This window comes from Perca flavescens, chromosome 15 (genome assembly GCF_004354835.1).
Source record: "Perca flavescens isolate YP-PL-M2 chromosome 15, PFLA_1.0, whole genome shotgun sequence".
Lineage (NCBI taxonomy): Eukaryota > Metazoa > Chordata > Actinopteri > Perciformes > Percidae > Perca > Perca flavescens.
This window is the reverse complement of record NC_041345.1, coordinates 6,437,404-6,464,357: the sequence shown is the minus strand read 5'-3', so window position 1 is coordinate 6,464,357 and position 26,954 is coordinate 6,437,404. Positions and strand designations below refer to the sequence as shown.

At 39.3% G+C, this 26,954-nt stretch overlaps 2 protein-coding genes across 2 annotated transcripts in view; both read left to right on the top strand.

The window, feature by feature from the left end:
* The window catches only part of LOC114569306 (E3 ubiquitin-protein ligase RBBP6), a 52,604-nt gene extending 39,649 nt beyond the window's left edge, over nt 1–12,955 (top strand). The window contains exons 20-21 of the mRNA XM_028599131.1: nt 232–359; nt 12,836–12,955. Of these exons, the coding sequence (XP_028454932.1) occupies nt 232–359; nt 12,836–12,955 (248 nt within the window). The remainder of the gene's footprint in view (nt 1–231; nt 360–12,835) is intronic.
* LOC114569658 (trinucleotide repeat-containing gene 6A protein) overlaps nt 8,064–26,954 on the top strand; it is a 42,317-nt gene continuing 23,426 nt past the window's right edge. Inside the window, exons 1-5 of the mRNA XM_028599650.1 lie at nt 8,064–8,210; nt 9,742–9,793; nt 19,201–19,299; nt 25,416–25,725; nt 26,548–26,595. Of these exons, the coding sequence (XP_028455451.1) occupies nt 26,550–26,595 (46 nt within the window). The 5' untranslated portion in view covers nt 8,064–8,210; nt 9,742–9,793; nt 19,201–19,299; nt 25,416–25,725; nt 26,548–26,549. The remainder of the gene's footprint in view (nt 8,211–9,741; nt 9,794–19,200; nt 19,300–25,415; nt 25,726–26,547; nt 26,596–26,954) is intronic.

Genomic DNA, 26,954 nt, shown 5'->3' with positions numbered 1-26,954 from the left:
GTGGGTTGAATTTGCATTGTATTAACTGCTTTTTTTTGCAAGCATGCACACTAATGTCTGGCTGGCAAATTATCGTTAGCTAGTAGGCTATCTAAACTGTGTTACCAGAGTTAACAGTCACATGCCAAATTATTTGATCTTTATTGCCACAGGCTGAGAAATTAATATCCAGGTCTTAATTACTTTGATAATCTAATATCTTACATGCTTTCTCTGTTATTACATTTTTAGGCGCTTCCTTGGAATCAACCCCCGAGAGGGGAACAAAGGCCACCCAGGGGAAGGTGGTGTCAAAGAGGACGGGGAGGAAGGCCCATAAAGAGGCAGCTAGTGTGAATCCCCATGTGGCAGCTCTCATCGTAAAACGTCGCCACACACGATGTTTGTGTTCTTCAGTTAAGTTCTGTTAAGTCAAATTGTGCAGTTCCAGGTTAGTTGTTGATTTGTTGTTCCATTATACAAAATGTGTTACGAATTTGTTTTTTTAACAAATGTATTTTTGTATGGTGATATAAGCCTGAGTGATTTTAATGGATTTTATTTTCCCCAAATTACATTATCTTTATATGTATGAGTTGTGTTTGATTGTTAATTGGTTTGAATAAAAGCCAAATACAGCCAAAGGCCATTTCTTGATGAAGTCATTTTTATAATTAGCAATTTTGATCATTTTGAAATGTACAATTTTTAAATACTGTGAAGATCACATTCAATAGTGCTTTAAAAATACATTTTACACCACTGTTCCAAAAACCCAAATCACCAGCAGATCCAATTCAACATATGCCATAGGACATATTGGACTCCTAAAGAGATACGTCTCTGAAGACATTCCTACTCCCTATTGCACGTTCTGCCAACCTGAACAAACTGGAACTTTCCTGCACATGGTCTGAGGGTGAACAGGTGCATGACTTTTGGAATAAAACAACAATCAATAATATCTGATGTGATAGGATGTCGAATTCCTATTGATCCGATTGTTTTGTTACTTAATGATGACTCTAAATTACACCTGCTTGGGAGACAGAAGAAAATTTGGCTAGCCGGCTCAACCGCAACCAAGAAAATGATAGCTCAGCGCTGGCTCCCCTTCTTGTATTTTGGTTTGTTTTGTTTTCCTCGAGACCGCAGAGGATGGAGGGTGGGCGAGGGTTTTTGGTTCCTGTTCGATTGTATTTGTTTGTTCTGTATGTTGTGTGTTCAAAATATAAAAATAATAAAGAATTGATCATAAAAAAAATAAACAGTAATAAGTTGACAATGGAGATAGGAACACTAAAATAACAGTATAATGGCAAACAAACATAAAGCTTTCTATTTATACAGCACAGTACCATAAAAGATGTTACAGCAACAAACTGCTGTTATAATTTACAGTAGGTACACTGTAGAATTACAGTAAAGAGCAGGTAAATGTAGCTGCCAGTATTTTACTGTAAATCTTATTTATACAGCATAGTACCGTAAAATGTTTTACAGTAATAAACTGTCGTTATAAATTACAGTTAGCATGTTGATGAAAGTAACAATCTAAAGGGAGGGAAACACGTTATATTTTGTTTTTTTAATTCATACAAAACTTTACTGAGCCCGGCCAAGAAATAGTCTGTGTCCGATCCAACTGATTTGGACATTTGCGTTCTCAGATACAGCTCCTCCAGGTAATGTCTTGATAATTTCAGGTCTGCAGTGCATGTGTGAAAGGGGCTTAAGTGAGCAGGGTGTTACACTGTTGTGACTGCCCTTTGAATGTAGACAAATGGGCCATAAGGACATTCTTCTTTTACCTCATGTTTCCTTCCCTCCCCCTAGATCTACCCCCATGCCCCTACGGATACATGCACTTCCCTGAATTAACAATACAAAAGTGCCAGGCCTGTCTTTGCCACTTTCATGGACTGATGTTAGCACTTTGTGGGGTGCAAGAGCATGTGTCTTTGTGATTAAATGTGTAACTGTGTGTATCAATGCCTGTGTGTTTGTTTCTCCGCCCAGTGTCACCTTTCTCTGCACAGAAAAATACATCCACCAGAAAAGAATGGCAATAAGACCAGACAATCACTGTACCCTGTGACCACTGATCTGCATGAGTTCCTGTGGTTATAGAGGAGCAACGCCAGCATTGGATCAGTGATATGAATATAAATGAGGGTGAATTTAAATAAAGGGGTACATTTGAATATGCTTTACTGTCACCCAGCACACTTATCAAGACTATCTGCATAATCAAGGCCTTGTGATGGATTACGGGGACAGAAATGGGAAGATCGCCTGGGAAAAAAAACATAATAGTACCTGTTTAAATTGCAGAATAACCTGTATTTGTGCATTTGTTGTGTGCACGCAAAACAAAGTCTGCAAGGGTGAATGAAAGTTATCTGTGTGTAAAAAAAAAAAAAAAAAAGAAATTGTTTTGTGTAAATGCACTGAGAGCTGAAGAGAGGGTGAATGTTCAGGTAATTGGTTGAGGAGCAGGTGTAATTTTAGCCACAACAAATCCATTTCAAAGCTGGTACCTTGTCAGAGAGAGAGGCAGAGAGGTGGAGAAGAAAAAGAGACAGGTAAAAGACAGAGAGCTCCATACAGAATAAAGAAAATAGCTAAATTTGGTAGATTTTCTGTGCAGTCATCTGTAGTGGTACTTTTTTCAACATAACACAAAGTAATACTGTATAATAATGTAATACATTTGGGACGCATTTTTCTTTATATATATATATATATGTATGTGTGTGTGTGTGTGTGTGTGTGTGTGTGTGAGTGTGTGTATCTTAGTTTTAGAGCTGAGAGTAGAGAGAAGACAGGAAATCAAGGGAGAGAGGCTTTCAAATGATGAGATACTGTGTGGATACCCGGTACATTCAGAGCAGAAAGCAAAATCTGGGTCCATCTCAAATGTGGTGGACTAATTGGCATTCATTTCTCTCACTGGCCCATTCATATTTAGAAATGTTGGTTTTATACTGGTGGATAAACTTTTCAATTCATGAAGGCAATTCATTACTTTGAGCAAATGCACTTTAAATCATATGTGTTGCAGAATATCAAAGATTCAAATTAACAATGGATGGATTTCACTTGACAAGGTCAAAGAAAAAAAGAGATAAATAAATAGAGAAGAATAAGAGACAGCTTGTGCGTGCGTGCGTGCGTGCGTGCGTGCGTCCGTCTGTGCGCGTGTGTGGATAATGAGATTGGAGAGGGAGAACATGAAAAATGAAGGGGTTGTGGTGATACGTGTGGACTGGATGGGGGAGGCAGTTTGAAAAGAGTGATGGTTGAATCAGATTTAAAGGGGTGAAGAAGAAGCTGAGCAGCATTAAACTCACTGACACACAAACACAATACATATATATTTGTATATTATGTTGTTTTACAGGCTTTCGAGACCCAGTAGTCAAACTGAAGGTATAAATGTCATTTTGATAGGAGCAGTGGCAGGCAGTCCACAGAAGAAATAATGCACTGCATGCGCATGAAGACTCGCTGCAGCACCACGAACACTGCAGCTTAGTAGCGTGCGTGTCTGTACGCAGGACAAGCCTATTACTACTTGACATGCAAATCTCTTTTCTGACCTTCTGTCTGTCAGTCTGTCTGTCGCTCTCTAGCACTCTCAACCCCTTCACATAATCGCTCTCTCTCTCTCTCTCTTTCCTCACTAACTGTTTCTGTTCCCTTCTCCTGCCTGCTCGCTTTTCCTTTTTCTCCAGTACATTCACATTTCAGTCCGATTTTCTATGCCCCTTTTTCTCTCTCCAGTACAATGGTCTTCCCATTTTTACACGCTCCCCAACTCCTGCAGCTGCAACTGATCACTGTGACCTGTGTGTATGTTCCTGCAAGTTTGTGTGTGCGACTGTGGTTTAGCCAAACCTACAAAAACAAGCAAGGGAAATAGAAAACATTACATCCCATAAAGTGTTTTAATTTGTTTGTATTAAAGCCTGCCAAAGTCTCCTGCAAGAAGTGTGTGTGTGTGTGTGTGTGTGTGTGTGTGTGTATGTGTTTTCATAAATGTGCTATTAACTTTTGAGTTGGTTGTGGGTGTGTGTGTACACAAGAACGCAATTGCATAACTTTAGCAAAGCCAGTGCTGAGTCAGTAAATGTGGATGTTTACCTGTACGCATTCTGTTTGCCCAAGTAACCAGCAGCTATTTCCTGCATTTGAACTTGTCTGTATACACTGCTCTGTCTGTCAAGGTTAGTTGACTATTACCAAACCCAAAGGACTTCACTGCCCTGCTCTTCTCCCAGTAAATATTTCCATGTGTACACTTTTAGCTTCACTCAGATTCATCATTCATTGTGACGAGCAGCGAAAAACTACTTCTCTGCCCTTTCAAACACACACATCAGGGTTACTATCGGGTATTTCTTTCTGGGACATTTTAAAATAAATAGTAAAAGCTTAAAATATAGTTTTTGTGAAAATTCACCATTTTTACTCGTGCTGGCGACCTGACTCTGTGGCAAAGCTGTTTTGCTCTATCCTGTACTCTTCTATTCTTCTCTGCCTTGCTTTGTTCAGGTTTTTACGCTTGCTGTCTCTGGAGTTTTCTGTTTTGTTACGGTCTACTCGCTTAATCTAATGCTAGTTTGCCTCAGTATATTGTGATGCATGAGTGGACACTCACGGAACAAGCAAGAAAAACTCCCAGGTCTAATGTGTACTGTAGTTGACCTACGTTTTAACTTTACCAAACTTTGAGTTGGGGTTCTGGCACAACTTGACCTACTGGCAAGGTCTCAGTAGTGATATAGACTCTCTGTTCATGTACATTGCATATCCATCGACTTACTTACACCTCACTACGTGCCGGCATTTGTAATGCCCACTTATTCTGCACTTTATGTAGCATATTGTATTCTGTATTCTTGTACTGTATTGAATGTGAAACTATTTGTTGTCTTGCACACCTACGCTTTTCTTGACCAGTTCGCCGTTGCAAATGAGAACCTGTTCTCAACAGCCTACCTGGTTAATAAAGGTTAAATAAATAAAAATAAAAAAAAAGTTAAATGAAGAAGGGAGACAATCCTAAAGGCGAACTGCAGCAGCACCTTTTTTTTTAAAGTGAGATTACTTTTAGATTAGACTACATTATATACATTGGTGGAAGAAGTATTCAGATCCTTTTCTTAAGTAAAAGAACCAATACCACAATGTGAAAAGAAATACTCTGTTACAAGTAAAAGTCCTGCATTGAAAATGTTACTTAAGTAAAAGTATGTAAGTATCATCAGGAAAATGTACTTTAAAGTAAAAGTACTCAATGCAGGAAAATCTTCACATTTAAGAAACTGGAATCGATCAAAACAGTTCTGTCAATCACCTAATTAATCGACTAATCATTTCAGCTGCACTTGTAGGTCTATATATTGTTGGGTAGTTTAATTTACAATAAAACATTGTATTTTACAAACTACATGTGTTAAGTGTGTAACAATCTTAATCTGTTAATTAACTAGTAACTGAAGTTGTCAGATTAATGTAGTGGAGTAAGAAGTACAATATTTCTCTCTGAAATGTAGTGGGGTAGAAGTAGAAAGTGGCATGAAAAGTAAAGACTCCAGTAAAGTACAAGTACCTAAAATTTGTACTTAAGTACAGTACTTGAGTAAATGTACTTAGTTACATTCAACCATTGACTATATATAGGTAAAATGTGCCGCTACAGTGCCTTTACAGTCATTCCCTGGCTGCAATGACGATGTGCAGAAACGCTGAGAGCGCAGATGCGGAAGACCCGAAAAACTATGCAGCCACCTGGGCTTTTTGTTTTCATGCAATCTACCAGTTAAATTGAGTGATTTGCAGTGAGACGCACAATACATTTTACATTGATATAGTTGAACATGGTAAACATTATACCTGCTTAACATCAGTGTGTCATTGTGAGCATGTTAGCATGCTGACATTTTCATTTAGCTCAGTTTCAGAGGTGGGACGTTTTATTGACTCTTTCATACAGTAAACATTGTCAATGTGTCTAACTCATTTGTAATTATGACTTAGCTGGACAATAGGAACTTCAAACAAGTGCATGAAGGCAGGAATAAATCCAAATATCAGAAATAGAGACAATAAATTAAATAATGTCCCATTTGGAGGCCAATTATAGTTGAATTCCCAGTTGTCACAAACACATCTTCAGTATTTATTGGGCAGTATTTGGCAACAGTACTCGAGTACTGAGAGGTTCCCCATTTGCTTATATGCTGTAAAATCTAATCTTCCTGTCTTTGATACCTGGCCAATTAAAATCATTACCTGGCAGTATGAACTCTCTCTCTCTCTCTCTCTCACACACACACATAGTCACATACAAAGAGATAAGAGAGGCAATTTGTGCACAAGGATGGGGGTTGTTTTTGCCATTGGCGGGTCAATGGTCACTGCTTTACACACATGTATTGCAGGTCTTTTCTGTAAGCAGCAACGGCCTTTGTCTCGATAAAACGTTGCAGTTGGCAGATTCCACACTGTATTTGTTTCTCTGCTGCTCCTCTGCTCTCCTCTCCGTTGTCTCTGTCTGTCTCTTTTAAGGGTTATTTTCTTACATAACAGCCAAAGCCATGTATGGATGGCTAAGACAAGCTTGTAAAAAAAGTAGAGAGATGCTGGAATTGTTCTTGTGTTTGTAAGTCTGCGTGTTCCGATTGTATTTGCGGCAAAGATAGTTTTACTACTACTTCAGGCAGTGATATGAGTGCTAATATCACCAGTACAAGTATAAATAGCAGTAGCTGTTATTACATACATTACATTGTTATTACACAAATTTTAACGTCTTAAAAAGGAATAAAACGTACATTATGATTTCGTAAAAAGCATGCTAATGTTTTTTAGAAGAGCAAGATAAAAGAGCATTTAAAGATTTAAAGAGCAGATTTAACCAAATCAAAGATTCAAGGCTTGTGATCTGTTTAAAGTTTTTAATTATTAGTTCCTCAAAAAAGTATATGATCAAGTGTGACGTGTGTTTGATTTGTTTGCAACAAATTCCCATTGTTATGTGGATATTAATCTCAGTTTTTTGCAATTTTTAGGACATTTAGTCAAATTGCTAAGTTATAGCGCACTATTTCTACTCAGACATTACATTTTCAGGTATTTCTTTATGTGTTGGCAACGCTTGATGAAGAATAAAGTATGGCCATTGTGCTTTGCACAGCAGGCACACTACATAATTAGATTTATATTATAACTGGAAAGGGTGTTGTTATTTTACTTGATTTCTCCTCCACAAGAGGACAGAAACAAAGACAATGGTGAATGTAGCCTAGTGTATGTTGATGTAGGGTTTTGACTCTGGATACTCCGAAAGAAAGCCTGTTTGTTCCTACTCCCAGTGAATAAATCATTTATACTATTGTCTGGAATAGACTATGTTTGAACACCAATTTGCGAACTGCAGATCTTACCGTAATTTCACTTGATATCATTTGTATTTGTTGTATATCTGGCGGTCTTTATTTACACTCCAAAAGAATAAATAATGGTATAATTCTGTTGAAATATGAATTTAAAATAAATATACCACATCATCACAATACCATGTATTTTAGGCTATTGGCTATGGCATCAGCTAAATGTTTCTTCATGACTCACAGTGAGGCTTTTTATTGTATTAATAGAAGTTTCTGTCACATTGGACATCACAGGGTGTAATTAAAATGAAGAACAGTCAACAACCTAGAATACACACACAAATATATATATATATATATATATATATATATATATATATATATATATATATATAAAAAATAATATATATAACACGTTACATCATAGTAACGTTTTATGGGTTTATTAATTTCAAGGGGCTGAACTTCTTACCTTGAACATGGTTGGCATGCTTTACATACTGTACATTACTTCTACTATTCTTTGGTTGTTTGGTTTTCTCAGTCAAAGGAAGTGGTGAATGTGTTTCCTGCTCTATTTCCCCCTCCAGAAACACAGTCAGAGCTGAAGTGAATGCAGAGAGAGAGAGAGAGAGAGAGAGAGAGAGAGAGAGAGAGAGAGAGAGAGAAAGCAGAGCTCAAGCAAAAGAAGGTTAGCCAGCAGCGAGTTAGGAAAATGGCGATCATGCAGGAGAAATGCCTCCCCTCGTAGATGCTGCAAACGCGTTGAAATTATTTTAGCCTTACTGCCGGCTTTCCTTTCCACTCTGTTGCACTTTATACTTCAATGAGGTGAGGTTGGTTTTACGCTGTTTTCTTGACCCAGAAGATTATTTCTTTTTGGCGAGCTAATGTACGCAGCCGTGAACAGGGAGACCAGACTGGTGGAGACGAGTTAAGCTGCCGCTGTTGTTTAGTTAGCTACGACTGAGCTAAGATAGCTAGCCTCCTGTTCGGCTAGCATTTGGCAAGGAGGTTCGCTTGCATTGCGGTTTGCAAACGTAGCTCGATGTTAAGCGCATCGACTGATTAACCAGGATATAGTATTTTTCTGCAGATGTCTGGATATTTCTAGGCGTGTATGACAGGCAAACAGTTTTATTTGTTGGCAGGTTACACCTTAACGTTATGCTAACGCTAACTAGTACGAGCATTGGTTAACCTTAGCTAGCTAGCTATCTAAGTTGTGCGTACATATCTGTCAAAAGTGAGAATCATGTCTTTTGTTCGATATTATTGTTTATATGGATTTGTTTATCAGTAAACTAACATTGTTAATGGATTTCATATGTAACTGTGTTTATTAAAACACCATAATCGCGCTATACTTGAAATAAGACCGGGTAAGTTAACTAGCCGCTTCGTAACGTTAGCTTTAGCTAGAATTAGCAGTCATGCTAATTTGACGACGACGGTTGCGCGGCGGTGACTCCGAATGATTGCCCCAATGTTTGGTGACTTGCAGAGGGGACACAGTTGGTCAAATGTTAATTAAACATGAAACAGTTTGTGTTGAGACGCAGTGTTAATGCATATTTGGTGTTGAAATTGTGAAGCTGCAGTGTTGTATTTCGGTCGTAGTGTTTAACACCCTCTATCGGCAGAAAGACGGCAGCTGCTATCTTACTAGACCTTCGCTCTGCTGGTTTTGCAGTCGTCTTCACCTAACTTTTTTACACTGACCTGACGACGCTGCAGACACTGTTAAATCGCGTAATAATTTAATTGCATCGACTGTATTTAGATGCCGTGTTAAGGCCATTGTTAGTCTTGGCTGCGCAGGAAAAATACCAGGCTCGAGAGAAGCCATGTTGGTTAAGCTGTAAGTCAGGCAACAGCTGAGATAATGGCCGATCAGGACCCGAGCTGTAACTCTGACCTACACAGACACTCTCCCTCTGTGTTTTTATCTGACATACACACTTAATTCACCTTGTGGAGACTGATCTTTAGGGGGTTCTGGTCGTGCATTGTCCTGTCATGCAGTTCAACTTGCATTTCAACATCGACTAGTTGAAATACTTTCACTGTCGCTTTGTTTGTTAGTGTGTGCTTGTCCTTGCATATCTTCTCTGGGTGAGGTGCATTTCTTTTGACTTGTGCACCAGGCATTCACCATCAATAATTAATTTGAGAAGTTTTAATGGAGTCCTGTTTACAATTTCAGGTTGATCACCTGTCTGCCTACACTGTCTCACGTTTTTTACAAGGTGTTTGATCACAGTAAACCAATAGAACTGTAACAGTCACATACAGGCTATGAGGTTTGTTTAGGTAAATCTTTTATATTCTGAGAGATGAACCTTCTTATTTCTTCTTTTAGAGATTCGGAATTGAAAGCTGTTGCCACCAAAGAAGCTGAAGCATCGTAACAGGTGAGTGTGCCGTCAGTACAGTTTACTAATTTTAAGAGCATGTGTATTGCTTTATATTACATTTCTAGCCACTTCTCTTTAGATGATAACATGACCTGTGTATGTCTCTGTATGGTGGGCTACTAAAGGTGTGTGTGTGAGTGAGTGAGAGAGAGACAGGGGGCAGGGGATGGGCAGCTGCTGCTTATGCAAGCACATGCAGTTCCGTTTGAATTGAATTGGAGGGTCTGGGTTGGTCTAGGCCGCATTGTGCTGAGTAAGCTTTGCTGTTTTAAAATTGCTAAATGAGAAGCCAGAGTCCTGATGTTTTGTGTGTGGAGAGGTGTTTGTGCAGCTCATTGTGTCCATACAGTTGCAGGCACACAATAGAGCTGTGGACCACAACTAGTCCATTAACCCGCTCCAAGGGCTGCGTTTAATCTGTTTTCAGATCCTAAATCTGTTTATAAATCTTGTTATCATGCAAACTTTCCTGGATAGCTTTTTTTAATTGTGTGTACTAGAGAGACAACACATCAACTCACCTCCCATCTCCAAAATTGTCTTAGTTGTCGGTGTTTGATGTTGTGCAACAAGAGACCTAAAGCAGGTCAACTGCCTTGTTTTGCTGGTTTAATCCAGTTTCTCTTATCAAATACATTACAGAGTACATGTGTTTCATGGTTTGAAAATTGTATTATTCTGGTTTGTTTGGAGTTGGTTACTAAAGCCAGTTTATGTTTCACATTTTGTGTATTTTCAAATAGCAGCCATTTCTTATTAAATACATCTAGATAGAAACTGCCACCAGTGAAGTGTTGCTTGAGGTCATTTCTCTTTCAATTCATAGCTTTTTGAAAACACTTCGTCACGTCCTTAAGTTTACGAATAGCATTTGGTGGATGTTGCTATAAAAGGCAAACCACAGTTGCATAAAGTTGATACACTTATACCAATTGGGGCCCCAGTGGGGATTACATTCCTTTTTGATTTTGTAGAGCAATGTGATGTCTTGCTTCACTTTCACTTTTGGTTGCCTGGCTCATCTCCTTAAATTACTGTTGTCTAAACAGGTTTTCATTCTCTAAAAATATCTAGAGTTTTCACAACTGGTTTATGACATGTTGTAGCCATTGTACACTTGCATAAAATGACTCCATGCTGGAATAGCCAACTTGATATTATCGTGTTTGGAATTTAATACAACAGTGTTATAAATTCCTAAGGTATTGCTACATTGGTTGGGGATCGTTGCTTCATAAATCGCCATAAAATCAATTTGCAAGTTTGGCATAGCGGCTTATATGAGTAATGTCCTATTTTCCTCCATTGTAATCTGCCCACTTAATAGTTACATATTTTTATTAGCTGTATAAGCTGGACTGGCTAATAAAGATGTTCTTTGTTGTTGCTGTAGGAAGTACTTGATGCACAGCTTGCCCCACCCTCCTCGGCTAGCAGCAAAATTGCGTTTTTCAGCCAGAATTATCACATTGCCTTTCCATGACCAAAAATGAACTGGGCTGATTTTGAATGCACTGTTGAAATGACATGTTCAATGCAGCTAGGCTGGAAATGTCACATCGTGCAATGTCAGCCAAACAAAGCCTTCGCTGTTAAGTTGTTTTTGACGAGGAGACGCTCTTTGTCATTCTCTAATTGAGTGATGGCTTTCCTGAACCGAGCCTTAAGTGTTCTGTGAGAACATACTAATGCAAATGACGTGGTGTTATACATGCAAATTAGCCACGCGACTACCCTCTGGCTTTTGTTCTATGTAGACAGACAAACTCTTGGAGGGTTTTTGTAAATACTCATGTCTTTCAGTTTATGTTTGGGTGTGTGTGAAAACGGCTACTTACACGAGGCTACAAATGCAATCAATACTCTGTCTCCTATAAATGTGGAAGTCCTTGCTGACTCTCACTGCATGACTCACTTCAAATATAGTTTGATTATTTTTAAAGTCTTTCAGCTTTCTTTGACAGCCGGCAGAGAAATGCACTACAAGGACATGTAGGTGATCTGAAATGTTTAAAACTATTATCTTGCACACCTCTTTGTAGCCAAAATAAAATGTGTATCTACTGTACTAATTGGACTCTAATCTATTGTGCTACAGAGTTGTACATAACATCACTAGTGACCTTTTTAAAACTATTTATCTTTCATCTGTCTGCTGCTCTTTAGTCCCCTCAGCCCTCCCTCTGTCTGACAACGGAAAAATTAAAAAGTATCTGCATAGTGGTTTCAGCTGTCCAGATTATTCTATCCACTTTAAACACAACAAAGACCATATTTAGAGATAAAATATTTTTGGAAAGTGATTACTTTTCATCAGTCTGGTGATTTGAATGCAGCGGTTAAAATGACGCTTCTGGTGTCGTTGAGCCAGAGTGGAGAGTCCAACTTTGAATGTTTTGTTTACAAACCATAACAGACAAATTCTAGCTAGTTAGCACCTGTACTTAACTCTCAGGTGACCTAGATTAGGGAAGACGGACTTTGGATCAGATTTAGCATGTACAATTACTGCATGTTTTATTCTGCTTCTTCTTAAAGGGTTAAGGAAAGTGCTTACAGGAGAAAAAATGGATGAATAGCTTATATGCATAATTTGTTAGCTTTAAAAAAAAAAAAAAAAAGCAGCTTAGACATGAGAGGGGGACTGACATGCAGCAAAGGGTCGCAGGTCGGAATTGAACCTGCAGCTGCTGCAGCAAGGACTGAGCCTCTGTACATGGGGCGCACACTCTACCAGGTGAGCTACTCAGGCGACCCTATTTGTTAGTTTTTTAAATGTATAGATAGGGTCTTGGATTAAATTTGCTTAACCTTTTTCTTTTTATTTTAGTAAAAAGCAAACCATAAACATGCAATTGCAGTGTTTTCGTTTTCTTTCCTCCCCCTGTTCTGATTGCCCTGTTCTTCTTTATCCCTTCTTTTGCCTTCGGTGACTCGCGGTTCCCCCCTCCCTCTGTCAGCTGTAGCTGTCGGGGGATGGGAAATTGTCGGTCCATTCATAAACAGATGCTGTCCATGGTGTGTATGTGTGCACTCCAGGAGGGCCCCCACCATGCTCTGCTGTCGTTGTTGAACCCAGAACCATCTGCTGAAGCACTTGATGGTTGGAGGAAGGAGACGGGGGAAGTGTGGGAACAGAGGGAGGAGGGTGGGGACTGAAGGTGGCAGCAAGAAAAGGATGCAACTGGGTGTGCATCTACAGTTCGATGATAACAGATTAGGCAAACTGCTGTCATTTAACATGTTGACCAGTTTACTTTAAGGAAATTTAAGACCCTGTGTGTAGAAACCATAGACAGTATATTTTAATGGACCAACAGATCCCGTTGCTCTGGACTGAGACCAGTGAAGGATATTAGAAGCACTTTTCTGGTGAGCGCTGAGCGTTACTGCGCAGCCTCCAACTGAGCTTGAAGACGTAGATGTGACGTGAGCAACGTGTCTGAAAGTTGGAAGTCTTCTGGTAGCTGTGCCAAGAGAAATCTCAATCATTCCCAATCTTACAGAGACGGAGAGCGTAGGTATATGTAAGGAGATAACATGGGCACAGGCTAATTATTGCTAACTAAAATGCTAGTTAACATTAGTAATTAAACCTAAACAGCTCATGTAAATCGAAATTGCCTGCGAGCTTCTCCTGTACTATACGGTAATTCCTCTACTATGCGACAGTAAGTCGCTTGGTTATGACACAATCGTTAGCCTATTTTACAAAAACGTCTGCTACGGAGCCATAACGTGAGGTACAAGGTTCCTTACACTTCAGATGAAAAGTAATTCACTGTCAAAGTGATGTCAAAATGAATGGCAGTCAATGGGATGCTAACGAGAGGTGATATTGTTGTAGCATCAAAATGGCGCCATAGGAGGTTAGAGTTCTGAAGCGAAGCTTATCCCCTCGGTAGAAACAGTTTATTTTATTTTTTTTACTTTGGCAACTTTTGATGACGTGTGTCAAAAGGCAGTGCAGGCTACTTACCTATTTGTCAGATTGCTGTTACGGGCTTGCCGACTTCAGCTCATCACAGTCTGCAACTGTACAACCAAAATACTAGGGCTGGGCGATATATCGATATTAAAAATATATCGATATATTTTTAAATGAGATATGGAATTAGACCATATCGCATATATCGATATAGTTCAAATGTGATCCTTGCTCCCATAGACAGATGTCGCCTTGAGGTTCTAAACATACGTCAAAACCGCCGCCATCTTGGAACAGAGGTCCGAAGCATTCAGATCAACGCTAAAGATGCCGGACTTTTGTACTGCTTAATTATGTTCGATAGAGGAAATGAAAAGAACAAACAGCAATGAATAACATTTAACAGGTGACAATGTGTTTTATGATTATGTATGCCGCCCGACCAGCAATCTGAGCTCCGCGGCAGCGGGAGGCTGAGAGCTCCGTGGCGGCCGCAGCGTCTCTTCCCGGTAAAAACACAGCTTTGCCTCGCTGCTGCGCGGGTCCCCGCTGATCCAGATCGGACCAGCCAAAGACAGAGCGGTGATCGGTAGGATCTTACACGTAGTCAGGGCGACCTGTATGTCGATATCGGCGGAAAGTTCCACTAAGTTTGCGGCGGCAGGCGGACGGAGAGAAGCTACAGCGGGGCAGCAGAGACCGTCTGCGGCTGCAGGATCTGGAGCTCAGTGCCCGTTAAAATTACATGTAACGATAAATACATACAGAAATAAATAGTGGAGGAATGAGCCTGGACATTTCAGTCTGTTTTAAACTTCACCTTAAAGCAGAAACTCTTAGTTCAGAAGGGTGAAGTTTCCGTTTGGACTCAGATCTGTGAACCGATCATAATAAATATTCTTTGTATTAACACATTAATTAGTTTCTTTGTTTTGTAGTCGATAGTTCATCTTTTAGTTTACTTAAGTGGAAGCAGTATCAAGTGGAAGAATGGGACTATAAACCTAGGCTTACAGGCATGAGGCATTACATTTTGAACAAAGTGGATTATATTAATATCAAAAGCTTAATTGACCTTTGGAACGAATCACAAATATGGAGCTTTGATTTCAAAAAAGGTACTCCTGTTATACAGTATTTAGGTTTACATTTTATTGTTATTTGAACAGCTGAGCATTTAATCATGAACCAGGTGAAGAAACCGGTTTATTATTTATTTGATTTTGCAACTGTTTCTATGAAACTACTTGTGACATGTCATATTTGATTTTGGCTTTGACTGAACATTTGCTCTCACTTTGTGGAAAAAAATATCGGGATGTATATCGTATATCGATATTCAGCCAAAATATATCGGGATATGACTTTTGGTCCATATCGCCCAGCCCTACAAAATACCATACCACTAAAACTCAAATGCCCGTCATGTAATGAAGATGTTCAAGGCCCCTTCCTCTCATAAAGATGTCCTAGCTCAATGCTGTTGTAAGATTTATAGAATTCTTATTGGGACATGCATTTTGATCATTGTAAATGTACCAGTGTTAAGTGAAATTCAACTGCTTTCACCTGGCTCGATGACAAATTAGCTATTAACTGATGTGAAGCGGCTGCCTGTTTCACAATAATTAATACATTTTTACAATTTGTGTTAAATTAATATAAAAATATATTTTGTGAAAACGTCAAAAGAGATAGAAAAAGTAGTTTTCATCATTTTTAATGCAGAATCTTCTATCAGCATCTTGTCTTTGACAGTTATAGTAACATTTCAATTTCTATGAGCCACTGTGTCATTATCAAACTCAACTAAATGATTACACATTTAATGTTGCAGCCATGTGGTGTCATCGCTATCTGAGTTGTTTTAGCATCTCTGTACATTTGTCTGTTTATAGCTGAACTAAGTGTTGTGCTGTAATCCCATTATTGGATTAGACTGCGGCCTGCAGCTTTCTCCTGCAGGCTGAATGACACGGACTGAGATCGAAGCCACAGTCTGGTTACAAACTAATAAGACACTAATAGGAAGATCTTATTTCTTTTTGGGAGTAATAATATTCTGATACAGATATTCTAATATCTGTTGAAACTAGTGCACCCTTTTTTATATATTAATATATCGATATCGTGATATAAGACTAGATATCGTCTTAGACTTTGGATATCGTAATATCGTGATATGACATAAGTGTCTTTTCCTGGTTTTAAACCAAAACAATGGACGGTAAAACTGGACTTTTGATTTGTTGGGAAGTTGCATGGAATTATGGGAGTTTTTAGTGTTAAGCACCTTCGCTGCCGGTTAGAATGCATCAGTTCACGGACGAGTTTACCCATTCAAGTTTATTCACGTTACGTTTAGTAACGTTTATTCATGTTATTGTAATACAATAGCTGCAGTTTCCCAAACATAGTTAAGTTTTTCTTGATTAGATTTTTATTTGTAGCTGACCATTTAGCTAGTGGGCCAGCAAGCTAACAGTAGCCAGCAGCTAAAACACAAAATATTTCACATATCAATGTCACCTTTTGGATGGTTTCAACACCAGGGCAGACGGGGTTTGTTGTAACGCTAGCTAGCTACTAAACGAGGCTGAGAGACGGGTGTGGGTGGGGATTGTTGGGGAAATCTTTGCGATAGCGAGCCAGGACGGTCGATGCCTGTTGTGCAGCAGCAGAACATCTCCCATCTGCCCGGAATTATCTCCCCTTCACTTTTCAGTAATCTTAACTTTTCGTTTTGGTGCTTAACCCACCTTTTGTCGGGTTAATTTAGCTATCCATAAAGACAGCTAAACGCGAAGGGGGGGAGAAATTCGGCAGGGAGGAGATTTTCGGCCCATACACCGGTAGCGCTACGGAGATGTAGCTACCGCTATGGATGGCCGCTGTTGTGACTCGGTGCTGGGTCTGATATGGTCTTTCCCGACGTTTAATTAAACTGCCGTTAGCGTCGTAAGCACCAGGCACTGGAGATAAGTTCTGGCCGGTGGGGATTGCTGTAATGAAAGTAGCTGGCTGATAGCTGACTGGGGGCTAACTGTAACTAGCTAGCTATATGTCCCGGGGCTGTTGTCAGCTGTCATCCCGATTGAGTCTCTCTGCGCCGGCGGAGTGAGGCAGACAGACCGGGGTGTGCAAGCTGGCTAAATTAGCATTAGATTAATCGTCTATCTATACAGCTAACGTTAACGTTACTAGTGAAGTTATTCGTGGGTTAGCTCAGTCCTGTTAGCTGTGGTCGAAACAGTCATACTAAAAATAACTATTAGCGTGTTGAACGATGTTGTAACCTCATAATGTTACCAAAGAATTTCTAATAGTTACCCACAAAGCTTTAGCATCAACGTTAGCACATTGTAGTAACGTTAAGCTGGTATCGATATTGAACTTACAAAATAGATAAGGTCTCTGTTGTATTACTGTGATAAAAAGTGGGATGTAATTAATCACAAAATGATGCTGTATGGCAAAAAAAAGCAATATTACGGTTACTAGTATTTTTTTTCTGTGACATTGTATGATTTACAATTACTCCTGAACGTATCATCTTGGTGCCAGTGTTCTGACGGAAGTTAGAGTAACTGGACGGTGAAAGGTTATGTGACGGGCAACTAAAGGAAACGTGCCGTGTCTGAAAATAAAATAATAGATTTCTCTGGGTTTGACATTTGGTGGAAACATTTGGGATAGTGTAAGAACACAACTCATAAAAATATATAACATAGGAATGGTCTTTTTTAGACATTTTAAAGCAGAAATGTTACATATTGTACCTTTTTTAAAGGCTGCATTACAGTAAAGTGATGTCATTTTCTGAACTTGGCCTCTGTTATTTTATATGCTATTTTTATTTAAGATATTTTTTTTATTTAAATGTGCACCTTATGGAGCTTTTGATTAAAAAAAAAAAAAAAAAAGGTACTCCTGTTATACAGTAGCTGTTATTTTTACATTATATTGTTATTTGAACAGCTGAGCATTTAATCATGAACAAAGTGAAGAAACCTGTTTATTATTTATTCATTTGATTTTGCAACTGTTCACTGAAATAGCCGGTTTCTATGAAACTACATGCGACATGTCATATTTGGCTTTGACTTTGACTGAACTGCTCTCACTTTGCGGAAAAAAATATCGGGATATATATCTTATATCGATATTCATCCAAAATCTATCGGGATATGACTTTTGGTCCATATCGCCCAGCCCTACAACTAATTCCAGAACATTCCTGCGCTTTGCCTCTTTGCTCTGCGCCCTACCTCGCGGTTTTGCCACGCATCGTGAACACGGCTTAATGTTGCATTGTGTCGGGTTCGCTCCGTGGAATGGATGAGTATAGGGCGGTCCAAAACGATAATTTTTTTTAAACGATTAATCTAGGGATTCTTTTTTCGATTAGTCGACTAATCTAACAATTAATTTTTCAATTAAACTAATGAGCGATTATTTTACCATTGCTCAATTATTAACAACTTACACAAAACTAATTTCAAAGTTCAAATCTATATTTATTAAAATTGTTTAACACTGCACTGTTCAAGTAAAATTAATTTTTAGTGCAACCTGAAGCCAGATTTAGGCGATCAATCCAAACACAAAATAAAGTCATTTTCAGGAGGAATACAAAAATAAAAACTTAAAGTAAACAGAGCAAGTGCAAAAAGAGTAGTGTATGAAAGATTAACCTGTATTTGCTTTTTTTAACAGTAGGTAAAATAATAAACTCTTGTTTAACATCCAAGCTCTTTTCCTTTTAATTTAACTTTAATTATTTGTATCTTATGGCTGGTTAAGTACTATAGTACCGTCTCGAAGTTTTGCCAAACTTGCGATCTTAAAGAGGCCGGCAGGGAACTCTTGTGGGTCGCAACCACTCACCATGCTCGTCCTTTCGTGCTGCTATCTCTGACTCACTCACTGGACCGTCGACCTAACAAAAAACTGCATGTAGGCAGAGCATGAGGCGGAGGAGCTTGGCTAGCTTCAGAGCTAAGGTGGGGGTTGTCCTCTTAAGCAAACAAATGGATGAACTTCGGCTACGGATCACCACTCGTAAATGTACTATGGACTGCAACATCATGATTTTCAGGGAAACATGGTTATAACGGCGTGCTGCAACAGCATGCATTTTTCGCCGTAGTGGACTTGCGACGCCACCAAAGAGAGACAGTGTGTTGATCACATCTATGTGATATGTGTTACCCGTGCAGTACTCTGGCAGACTCGTTCTCTGCTCCAAAAAACGGTCGCAAAATGCGACCAATAGTCTGGAGCCCTGTACACCAGATTGTTGGTTTCTTTGCCAAACCGGTTTTCTTTAAAACCTGATGATTTTATGACTTTTCTGTTTTGTGAAGCACTTTGTAACATGGATTTTGAAGAGTTCTTTATAAATAAAGATTATCTAACAATTATAAAATGCTATAGCAATTACAATGAAAGTAATTGTATTTCCTCCTGTTCTCAGGGAACATACCCATAGAGGGAAGAACAGTGGATGGAAGAGAGAGAAAGACGGAGAGTGTGACGAGGACAGAGGATAAGAAGATACAGCACTGGTCAAAAGGTGAGAAGAATTCATGGCTTCGGTCTTGTCAGGAGCTGAGGCATCGTTGTGTGAAAGTTGATAAAAGATAATGTAATTGCTCAGCGCTGGGTCTAACTGTTCATATTGATTTTCCATCACAAATGTAGTTGTTCTGTGAGGATTCAGAGTCTTTGTGATTTATCAGCATCTGCTGCTTCTACAACACCAGCTTCCGTTCAATTTACACAGAACTATTTATCTTTAATGAGCGATGTCCCGCTAAAACCGTAAGGACCACTTCTCATAGTGTTCACTGGGGCCATTTTTCCAAACACCAAGTCTGCACAGTAAAGCAAGGATGGGATTTACATTGCATATCTACAGAATTGTTCCCTAGGTAGTAAAAATTGTTTCACAACCATCAGTGCTGCACTTTCTGTATAGTCATGATTCTGGCAATACATGGTAGAATTTGGCGCTATATAAAATAGCAAAGCATGCTCAACTCCCAGAAGACTATGAAAATCCACAAACTGCTTGGCTCAAGATATCAACTCCTACTTGTTAATTTCAGCTATGAAGCCTTCATGGGTTTCAAAATATTTATTTTTCCAGCATTTTTTCTTCCTTGCATGGTCTGGGTTCTGTCTCGGTTTGTCTGTCCCTGTAGTGCAGTGTGCTTTGCTCTTATGACGCCGCTGGTGTACTTTGCCATGTGACGTGGTCGTGTTTTCCATTTGAATTTCCGTTGCCGTTTCCATTTACTCCTGTTGGTACAGCTGAAACTACTGGCATGGCTAGTGCAGGCAGGAAGTCTGATAGCATCTATCTCTGACCTTGAGTGTGTCTTTATGTTTCAGTTGCTCTCTGTCTCTTGCTTTTGTTTTCACTCCTCTCCACTGTCGTCTGTAAGATTTCGATTGTTAGATTTCTCTGTCCCAGTACAAACGGAGAAGTAGCTCAGAGTTTAAGTCTCTGTAGTACCAAACTGTAAACTGGCACAGCCATTTATCGTCATGGAGGCTCCTTCTCCCAGATAATGGTTATACAATAACAAGAGTGTAATCATTGTACCTCTGAAAGACTCACTGTCTATTCTTAACAGTGCTGTACTATAGCTGGTGTCTACAGGCCGATTTGCCCCCAGTTGTTAGCAGCTCTTTAGCATGCACCAGTTCGATTATCTTTTGGTCTTGAATCCAGTAAGAATATAACCTTAGCACCAATTAGCGATTTAGTGGATTTACAGAAAATTATTCTGCAAGAGAATAACTCTGCATAATTATGATAGCATATTAATCAATTTAGGAGAATCTGAGGTTTTCCAGTTTGTCAATGATCTATATGACAGTAAACTGAATATATTTGGGTTTTGGAGTGTTTCTGACATAATAAGCAGTTTTTAAGACATTACATTGTGATGGGCATTTCTCAGAAATTGGGGCAGTCTAAAACAAGAAGACTTACTAAAATTGTCCTTATTGCTGTAGTCAAACCAGCAACTAGAAAGGTACCAACCAACACTCCTATTGACTATTTTAAACTATGCATGCTTGGTGGCAACTACTACCAACCTGGGTGTGGGTGAGCAGGTGACTGTGAAGTCAAATGGATGACTGAATAATGGACAAACCAGCCTATGAGTCATTTGCAACACCAGAAGCTTGTGCTTTTGTGTACATTGCCCTTGGTTTGAGTTTGAAGTGGATGGGTGCCTCATGAGACTCCTCCCAAAATGTATGACGGCGGTGGACCATGTGACTAGTGTGCTTATCTGCTCCTGCACACACTTGCGTTATACATGCCATTTGTACATTTACTGCATACGGTTTTGAAAGGGAAGCAATCCTGTACAACACAGTAACACCTGCATTCCAGTAAGTTAATGCCTTTTCTCAACACTTCCTGATGATCTTCAATCTTTTGTTGATTACAGTTGAAGCAGGAAAGATGCAGACTGCTTGCTTTAACGCCGAAGTTTCCCCTCAGCTTAGCTATTAATGATTATTATTATTATTATAATTATAATAATATATAATAATTATTATTTTTGCATATGTTAGAGGGAGAGACACACTGGCATGTGCCTCTCAGCGCTGATGTCATCTTGCTCAGACAAGCCCAGAGGAATTGGGAGTGTTTAGGAATGTTGCCATAACAACATGGTCTTCCCTAAGAGCTCTTTCACTGGTTAGTTCAGCCTAGAGAATATATTGTGCATGTCTTGCCCCAACAAGGATTCATTTAAAGAGTTTAAACATAATATATAACAATGCACTGTATATTTATAGTATATAGTGTTTACTGCCTAAAGAGGCAGCACTGTAGACCACAAAATTAAACACGTCTGAGGATGTGCTTGTGTCAGAGCTGGAGCAGATTTTTAAACGGTGCTACAGAGGTAGGATAGGAGGTTGAGGCAACCTATTCATGTACGATGAATGTATGCGCCAAAGTTTTTATCAGTGTGCATTTGTTTAACATAAAATGCATTGCAGTGAGCGCACTAATGCTTGTGCTGCATTTGAAGTAATGTGACTGGGGACATTTCTTTACCACTACTAACTGTATAGCCAATCCTTATCATGACCTCTGTACTTGTGTGCTTTTTATACCTCTTATACCGCCCACTCTTAGTGCAACCATTTCTTTCATTTTGGATGTTAAGGTTTGTTGCTAAGGGCCTGATGTGTTTTACTGACATGCAAATTATATTATAAAATATGTCAGCTTTTGGTAACAAAGCACCATGCTTCAAATAGATTTTGTAGTTGCATAGCAACAGCAGGACACGTGAAAAGTTCAGTTGACAGTCACTGCATTTGGACTTTTTTAGATGGTGAAATCAGTTTGTAAAATGCGCTGACAATGTTTGTCCATTTGCTAACCTTTCTCCAGTAATTGTTTGGCATCACTTTCTTAACATAGAACAAATCTCTTTTTAGCGGTATAGAAAGTACTTGGGACTCTTGAATAGCTTCAAATGTCCATACAAATATATACCTGTATTTCTTGTCTCTTTTTTTTTTTTTTTTTTTTTTTTTTTTTTTTTAATGAGCGCATTTGGTCAGTGTACGTACCTTAGTTTAGATCCACCTCTGTTCTACTCCTACTCTCCAGGGTAGTTTATGTAACAGGTGAGGTAGAAAACAGGGCCAAAACACTTTGTTGGTTAATTCTATTGATCCTTTTCCACTTTTCTGGGTTTCAGCATGTTGGCTTGCTTTGCCTCCTTTTAGTTTTTTTTGCTTTTTGTTTGTTAAAGAGTCACATTGTACTTGGTTTATGTGCTACTTCAGGAAGTTGACCTCTTTGCTTTTTATACATGTTCGAAGCTGCAGCTGCATTCCTCTCGCATCAACCTCAGTGACGGGCTCTTTTGCCTCTTTGTCCCTCCTTTTTTACATTCCACATCTCTTTCTGTCTTCCCTCTTCCTCACCTTGACATCTTGTTTTTTTCCTATTCTGTTCACATTTCCCTTTCTCTCTACCCCTCAGCTGCTCTCAGTTTGTGTCTTGTCCCTATATTCCCTCTTCCCCCTTCCACCCTCTGTCTGTAAGATGATAGCAGCAGTCTAGCTGCTGCCAACTCCAGGGGCCCTCATGAAAGCTGTTCTCAGATGGGAGCACGGGGAAAGAGGAACAAACTGTACTCTATGTACTCCGCAGCAGCAAAGAACATGCTTCTTCTCACTAGAGTTGAGCGGTGTTAATGTTTTCACAATTATTAAAAATGGCGTGTGTTTTAATAAGGGTTAATTTGTCATTCTACAACACAGAGTTGCACAACAAAATTTGAGCTAACTAGGTAGCTTGTTTTGTCACTAGCTAAACAAATAAATAGGCCCTCTTATTAATATAGATTTTTTGAGAATAACTTAACAAATATTCAATTGCATGTAGACCTATTAATCATTTGGCTTATGAAAGGTCTGGAAGAATGTGCCATGCCCATCACAATTTCTTAAACCCCATGGTGATTTCATCAAGTGGCCTGTTTTGTCTGAAAAATAGTAACGGTTACTATCACATAACGCACACAAAACAAAATCCTCACTCTGAGATGCTAACCAGCAAACCTGAGGCATTTTCCTTTTTAAAATGTGAACAATAAGTTGATTATTTTTTTTAAAAATTCAAAATTCTGTTCATACATTTATCGATTTATTGACTAATCGCTTCAGCTCTTGTAGAAAAATATACAATGGAAAATTATTTCATTTTAAATTGCAATACTGGTCCCAAAAATCATTATGTTCCCCAACACTAACCAATAATGGCTTAGTGCATGATGAGCACTGCCTCAAATTATTAAACATCTTTTTACATTATTTTGATTCACACTCCTTATAAGGATAGGCATTTTTTCCCCCTGCGTAGCCTCTGTGAATCAGATGCTTTGAGGTTGACAGAAGTCTTTCCATGTAGGAAAGTTGAGTCAAGATCCATCTAAGTAAACAACTCAGTTTGTTGGAATGGGCTTGCCCTTTTTAGTGCTGTGGCTGCCGGAGGGACCTGGTCAATGCTCTACCTTTTTTGTTTGTTTGTAATGCTTCTTTTTAAAAATACTTTTTGGCCACTTTCTTTGGAGAATATTTTGGAAAGATGGTGATATAATTTCCCTGTCTGTTTTTGATTGGTTCCAGAGGGTGGCTAAGCAGCTTCTGGCTGGCAGCTAGTGAGCTGTGAATTAACAAAGGTGGAGTTTGGCCTCAGTAAAGTGCGTCTTGTCAATATGAAGGGTTTTATAGCGTTGGTTGCCAGTTTGTTTGTCTAGATTTTTTTTTTTCCTCCTATGAATCGTAGCACTTAGATTATACTGGCTTGTTGCAAAAAGGTTATTCTTACAATACAACATGCCACTCCACAGTGAATATTGGAGTCACTAAAATCTGTAGCAAATGCTCCAAACTTGTAACACATGCATACTTCATTGCATCTGCAAACTTGCTTATTGTCCACACATGGGTTTGTTTGCCGTCTTATCATATTGGCTAGTGGACAGAGCGGTTGCTATTTGAACTGGAGGTTTATAAATAGACCTGTGTACTGCTGCAGCAGGCAGAGAAAGCTAACCAGCACCAGGAAAAGGTCAGAATTCTCTCTCTCTCGCGCTCTCTCTCTCTCTCGCTCGCTGTTAAATACACTGGTCCACTTTTACTGAAGGATGTGGATGTATGTGGCTCCTCTCTGTTGATTGGTATGATTGTCCTCTACCTCCTTTCTGTTTTTACCTCCCTCTCTTACTGTCTGTTGCCGTCTTTGTCCCCTTACTACTTTTTTTCTCTGCTCTGGGATGAGAGGTTTTTGCGTCCCGGGGCATTGCTGCCAGCTTTAAGCCTGTTCTATAACCCTAATCTAGTCTAAACCATACACATTCATCCCCCTTCAAGACAAGAAGGTGTGAACAGTGGTCAGTTATCCTCTCACAACTTCTTCATGCTACTTTTCTGATTAACCTTACTCACATAATTATCTTACACTCCAGTGTACCAGAGAGATGGAAATAATTGTTCTTCGACAGGAGAACAGAGGGAAAGGATAAGGCCACATTCCCTGTGTCAAAAATGCTACTAATATATATCCATAACATCATTTGTATTGGCATAGTGGAAGTGGCAACTCCAGCGAAAAAGAAGTTTTTGGCTGTAGCCTCCATTTGATTCATTAAAATGTAACCATGCATCAAAGCTAAGGAGATGCCACGTGGAAACCATAACAGTGATCAACTTAGTTTTTGTGTAGGGTGGGGCTGGTAGAGATTGTTCACAGTGAAGACAACATCAAGCAAAGCCATTTGTCTCATTTTCAGAAATGCGCAAACCTCCTTGTGGTGATCGTCACTTTGTCACAGGGAATGGAAAAATGTAAACACAATTAATTTGGCTATTAACTGCACAACAGTAGGCTTATTTCCCATAGCTAGACAAGTCAAACCTTCCCGTTGTTGCTCTGTCATAAATGGCGTGTGTGATGTTTGATCTTGCACGACGCACATTCGCTGTGGACTGATAAAGTATGTGCCATGAGACACCTGAGTGACGATGTGTTGTAATGGAGTGGTTTGAAAAGATTATTTTTGAAGTAACTGGTAATACGTACAATATGTTGACAAACATCTTTCTCTCCTCTTGTCTCTTTCTCTCTCTTTGCAGTGCCAGAGCATACCAAGTCAAGGCAGAGTCTTAAATCTAAACCACATCTCCCCCCCCTTCCCCCTCCCCACATACACACACACAAACACACACATACAGTCCTCAGCAATGCCAAGGGGGCCTGATCAGCCTGCTGCCCGCTCTGACAAGCCCTGCCTCTTCACCTCACACCCTTGAGCCTGTGCCCGCTGAGCTTTGACTTTTGACCTCCCCTTTGTCGACCTGGGAACCAGAGGTCACTTGTTCTCCACTCAACCCAGGGACGCCCTCCTGCCCAAACAGGAGCTGCAGCCACGGGCCCCACTCACAGGTAAACTACAAAAAGAAAGAAAAGAACACAAGGAAACGGCAGTGGATTACACTCATTTAGATGTGTCTGTATCCTTAATTACACACAGGGACACAGAGCCTACACAAGCACTCTGACTGCCAATAATCACATACTTGGATAAGCAAGAAAACAATTGTACAGTTACATTTAAATGGCAGTAAATGTTAAAATGTGGGTGTGTTCTTGCTCATAGCTGATGAGTTTCTACTACTATTCTAATACAATACAGATTTTCAATTTGCATAAGACTATTGAGTGATGGCTGCTCTAAATGACTATTTAAACATGCTTTTGTGCTTAACATTGACTTTAAAAAACAACACGTTTATAATTTCCTGAAGTTTTTGAAATGTGTTTTGCGAATTATCGCTGGAAAATGCATTTTTTCTTAGTGTGCAGTCATATTGTTATCAGAAACACTCTGAAGCAAATTGTTAAAAGGGGAGAACAATCTGACAAATCAGTTGCACACATGTAACAACTTACTTATTTGCTGAGTTACTTAAATTTAAATATTCAATTAAGTCCTTTTTATGTTATAATATGGATAACCAATTGTAACTACTCACTTAGATTCAGCAACTAGCAGGGTCTGTCCACTATTATTCTCCTACTTGCAAGCCATTCTTACTTTGAACCCCTCTTACTTCAAAACTCTTGTTTTCATTTCTGTTTGCTTGATTCTCATTGGATGTTCTAACTGCCCCCAACAAATTTCTAACATTTCCCAACTGTTTTTTTTCTGGCTCTACCTCTAACTCCCTCTAAGTCTGTTTGACCGTCTTTCCTCTCTGTTTCCAGGCATGGCTCCCATTCGGGATTCCGTCAGCCACTCCCCTAATCAAACAGGTGACTACACATTGCCTTCTTCTTTCCCCATTCTTCTTGTGTTTCATTCTTCCTCCCAATGTCTTACTTTGGCTCTCAGCTTTGTGATCGATAGAGTAGGTACCCTTGTCTGACCTGACTTTGACAGATGATGCATTTTATTCGTAGCATATCAGAGGGATGGAGCGAGATGAGTGAGTGAGATAGTGGGTGTGGAAAGGGTGCAAGAGGAGACTTGGCAAGCAAACACGATAAGCACCACAGAAATCTGGCAACCAGTTTATGTGAAAGGCTTTGGAAGTGAGAGAATGACCAAGAGATGGAGAACCAATTGAAACATGAAAAGATAGTAGACGTGATTGAAAGAATATGATGACCAA